General features: G+C 57.1%; 1 protein-coding gene across 1 annotated transcript in view; it reads left to right on the forward strand.

Annotated features, from left to right (window-relative positions):
* The window catches only part of Ceacam16 (CEA cell adhesion molecule 16, tectorial membrane component), a 5,342-nt gene extending 960 nt beyond the window's left edge, over window positions 1–4,382 (forward strand). The window contains exons 3-5 of the mRNA XM_055615446.1: window positions 424–699; window positions 1,764–2,042; window positions 4,000–4,382. Of these exons, the coding sequence (XP_055471421.1) occupies window positions 424–699; window positions 1,764–2,042; window positions 4,000–4,334 (890 nt within the window). The 3' untranslated portion in view covers window positions 4,335–4,382. The remainder of the gene's footprint in view (window positions 1–423; window positions 700–1,763; window positions 2,043–3,999) is intronic.
* The last annotated feature ends 218 nt before the right edge of the window (window positions 4,383–4,600 follow it).

Consider the following 4,600-nt stretch of genomic DNA (forward strand, 5'->3'; position numbering starts at 1 on the left):
GTGTGTGTGTGTGTGTGTGTGTGTGTGTGTGTGTGTGTGTGTGTGTGAAGCATGTGTGCGCGCATATATGACACAAGCATACGTGTGGAACGCAGAAAACAGCTTTGGTGAGTCAGTGCTTTTAATTCCACGGTGTAGAACCCAGGGATCGAACTCTGGTCAACAGGTTTGGTGACAAGAGCTTTTACCCACTGAGCCGTCTTGCCAGCCCCTAAGAATGCTTCTAAAATAGGGTGTGGGGGTGCCTAAAATGACACTGAAATGCTCACCTTCTCCATTCCGGCTTCCGAGACGGCATCTGTCTTCTAAAGCCATTCTTTGTCACTATGGCTGGGGGTGCAGAGGCACAGCTTGGTGGTGCTTCTTGCCCCGGGGACAGGAGGTGCCCCTCCCCTCCCCCTCTGTCTTCCGCTCCCCACACAGAGATCCTGGCCCCTCCCACGGTCGTGGCCAACGGCACGGCGCTGGTAGAGCGGAGGGACACCCTTCGCCTCGTGTGCAGCAGCCCCAGCCCCGCGGAGGTGCGCTGGTTCTTCAATGGGGACGCGCTGCCGGTTGCCGTCCGCCTGGGCCTGTCCCCCGACGGCAGGGTGCTGACCCGGCACGGCGTCCGCAGGGAGGAGGCAGGCGCCTACCAGTGCGAGGTGTGGAACCCCGTCAGCGTCAGCCGCAGCGAGCCCCTGAACTTGACCGTATACTGTGAGTGTTCCCAGGCACCTCGCATCTCACAGGTGGGGGACCTGAGGCCAAGGCTTACACAGTCACGCAGCCAGCATCCTTGACTGGTCATTGTATGAGGTGGTGCGGAGTGCGGCTGCTAATGTCCGGTGGATGTGGGACTCCTAGGTCTGTCACCCCAGGCGGCCAGAGGTGGGGAGGAGGTGAGGCCAGCCCCGGACGCTTGTCCAAGCTCCATCCGCAGCACCACAGAGCGGCTCACGTTAGGGTTCTCCATGACCCCGGCACTAAGCAATGACTGGGGCGCCAAGGCCACGGTGGGGCGCCCCTTTAATCCAGGAGGCGGAGGCAGAAGATCGCTGTGAGTTCAAGACCAGTCAGGGCCAACGAATGAGGCTCTGTGTGGGGAAAAAAAAAAAAAAAAAAAAAAAATCGGGCTGGTGTACAAAAGTTAAAGCCCTAGAATCCTGCAGCCAGAGGACTCCAGGCTCTGGAAAGTTCTGAGCCAGAGGCAAGGATCCGGAGCTAGGCTAAGACAAGGCCTACAAGTACACCAGCTGAAACAGAATCCTAGGCTCCATTTCCCACCTCAGAATCTGGAATCTTAGACACACAGATTTACAGAGCCTGAGAATCCTAGGAGCATAGCTTCATCTTCTTTTTTCTTTTGGTTCCTGTTGTTATTTTTCAAGACAAGGTTTTTCCGTGTAGCCCTGGCTGTCCTGGAACTCGCTCTGTAGACCAGGCTGGCCTCAAAACTCAGAGATCTGCCTGCCTCTGCCTCCAGAGTACTGGCTGGGAATAAAGGCAACTTCACACACTGTTTTTCACACACACACACACACAAACAAACAAACAAACAAGCAAACAAAACCCAAAACAACAAAACCAAGTTCTTGTGGGAGGGGAAGTGAGCCTCAAGATTGAGAGTATTAGAAATCAAGGTGTGATTAGGAAAGGCTCAAGGTCTTTTCTCCCAGTTCTCAGCCCTGCCAAGCCCAGGGACAGGAAACCTGGGGTGCATGCCTCTGTCCTCCCCGCCCCCCAGCCCTGGCCTTCCTGCCTCTCTCCCTCCTGCCCTGCAGTTGGCCCAGAAAGAGTGGCTATCCTCCAAGATTCTACCACGCGTACGGGCTGCACTATTAAAGTGGACTTCAACACATCCCTCATCCTGTGGTGTGTGTCCCGGTCCTGCCCTGAGCCAGAGTATGTGTGGGCCCTCAATGGGAAGGCCTTGCAGAACGGTCAGGACCACCTGAACATCAGCAGCATGACTGGGGCCCATGAGGGCACATACACCTGCATCGCTAAGAACGCCAAGACTCTGCTGTCCGGCTCTGCCTCAGTGGTGGTCAAGCTGTCTGGTGAGTCAGCCCCACCCTGATGGCCGCCTGCTCTCCACAGAGGCCCAGCTGGCCCTTGCTGACTGGGCCGCCACTTTCCCAGAAGATAAGTGGATTCCCAGCACGTTCGTTCGTTCATCGGCCAGCTGTGACAAGGTGGCATATCAGAGTGTCCCCCTCTTGCCTAGGTGCCCTGAGGTTAGGCCCCTCCTGTGGGGTGGCAGAGTGGGGCACCGGGGTCCATGTCCTTTCATGTAGTTACCCTGGTTAGTAGAAAGGCACCAGCTGCTGAGAGCCCTGCCCAACTCAGGACACACAGGCCTGAACCTCTTAGTCTGGACGGGACGGGGCAGAGTGTCCATGTGTAGGTACCACGCATGAGCACACACACACACACACGAGCATGCAGGGGCAGCATGGAGAGGCACCCCCTTCACGTCTCATTCTGGAGGTGGGGGTGGGGGTGGGCACCTTAGAGACAGTGCTCATGCGCCAAGGATGGCGGCTTTGAACATAGCGTCCTCATAGTACAGCAGGTGTGGAAGGGCTCACCTGTAATCACAGCATTTGAGAGGTGAGGCAGGAGCTCTAGGCCGTCAGGGGTTCAAGGCCATCTCGGCTACACAGACAGCTCAGGATCAGCCTATGCTACATGAGACCTGTCTCAAAACAAACCAGCGACAACAAAAAGCCTCATTAACTCTACCTGGGTTTCTTCTCAAGCGGCCATTGTCCCTTGGGGACAGTGGGAATCGTCCTCCCCCTCCTCCCTCCCTTCTTCCTCCACTAACAGGCTGGGTCTCATGCAAAGGGTGGGGACGGACCCTCTTTCACGCAGAGCAAAGATGGCTGTCCCAAAGGTAAGTGTGCCTCCTGTCTTACCTGTGAGGGATCTTGGCTGGAGACAGGGTGGACCAGATGATCTCAGGGCCAACATGGGTGTTGTCCCAGGTCTGCAGGTATGTGCAGGGTGTACCTAACGCAACACCCCAAAACTCCTAACCCCCAAGCCGCCAGAAATCCTGAGGCAGGTGCTGGGATTGAGACAGAACAACAAGACATGGTTGCCACCCAACCTGGGAAACAAGCTGATCTGATGGAGGAGGCATGGTCTTTCTCTGGCCTCAAAGGGGTGAAGGAAGCAGAGGAACTGCCAGTCAAAGAGAAGAGGCAGTGCCTCAGCTTGTCTGGGCTCCAGGCACTGGTGGCGGAGACGTGGGTCCCGCTTTGGGAATACTCCAAATCTGAGGGGAAGTACAAGCCTTCCATTTTCTATGGAAATTTCCTGATAGAAGAGAGATAGTTATTCCCAACTTGGGAGTCTGCATCTTGACCGAATTTTCAACTCCAGTAATCCAGTTTCTCAGTCTGATGGAGGAGACGGAGGCTCCCACCTTGTAGAGAATCTGAAACCAGTGGAATAGTCTTTCCAGCTTCTAGGCTCCCAAACTTGACTGAAAATCTAGAATTTCCCAATCTGATGGAGGAGACACGGCCCACACCTTGTGAGAATTTTTCATGTGATGCACTCTTCCAGTTTGATGGGGGATTTGTCAACGCCATATTCTTGGGTCTGTCGCTCTCACAGAAAAGACACAGTGTGGGAGGAGACATTCCAACCATCTGATGGAGGAGGCACCACTCCATATTCTAGGATTTCCAGTCTGATGGTGGAGGCATGGCCCCTAGAGTCTGGACTTTTCCACCCTGATGGAGGAGACATGGCCAGGCCCTCCGGGGTCTTCCAGTTTCATAGGAGGGACACCCTGCACCATCATCCAAGGCTAAGATCTAGACAGGGGAGACGCACCCCTGAGAAAGAGTCAGTGTGATCACCCCAGAACTCACCCCCACCCTCTGTCTCCTCCTCAGCACCTCATGGGGAGCACCATCGTGGGGGAGCTGGCCAAGGGAGGGGGAGGACTCCACACCGCCCCGGGGCAGCCCTGGCTGACCGCGGTGGCGGCTCTCTCCCCAGCTGCAGCTGTAGCCATGATGATTGTTCCCGTACCGACTAAGCCAATGGAGGGCCAGGACGTGACCCTGACTGTCCAGGGCTACCCCAAGGACTTGCTGGTCTACGCCTGGTACCGCGGACCCGCCTCGGAGCCCAACCGGCTACTCAGCCAGCTGCCGTCGGGGAACTGGATTGCGGGCCCCGCACACACGGGCCGGGAGGTGGGCTTCGCCAACTGCTCTCTGCTGGTGCAGAAGCTGAACCTCACGGATGCCGGACGCTACACGCTCAAGACCGTCACACTGCAGGGCAAGACGGACACGCTGGAGGTGGAGCTACAGGTGGCCCGTGAGTGAGCGTGGGGGGCGGGGGACTCCCGAAGCGGCCCTCTCCTCCCTCCTGTGCCTGTGGGACACGGGCATGCGCCTCTCGCATCTGACCCGAGTGTGACCCGAGTGTCCCCGTGTGGGCACTCGCCTCGCCTCTCAAACGATGGCGTCCCCCAAGGGTAGAGGGGTTTCCACCGGCCCGAGGCGTCCTTGCTCATGTAAGGTATCCATCCTGTGGAGATAGACAGAGAGAGGGGTGCCGCGTGAGGGCGGGCGCCTTCCTCCTCAGGTGA

Source organism: Psammomys obesus, unplaced genomic scaffold, assembly GCF_907164565.1.
Source record: "Psammomys obesus unplaced genomic scaffold, mPsaObe1.curated_primary_1811, whole genome shotgun sequence".
Classification (NCBI taxonomy): domain Eukaryota; kingdom Metazoa; phylum Chordata; class Mammalia; order Rodentia; family Muridae; genus Psammomys; species Psammomys obesus.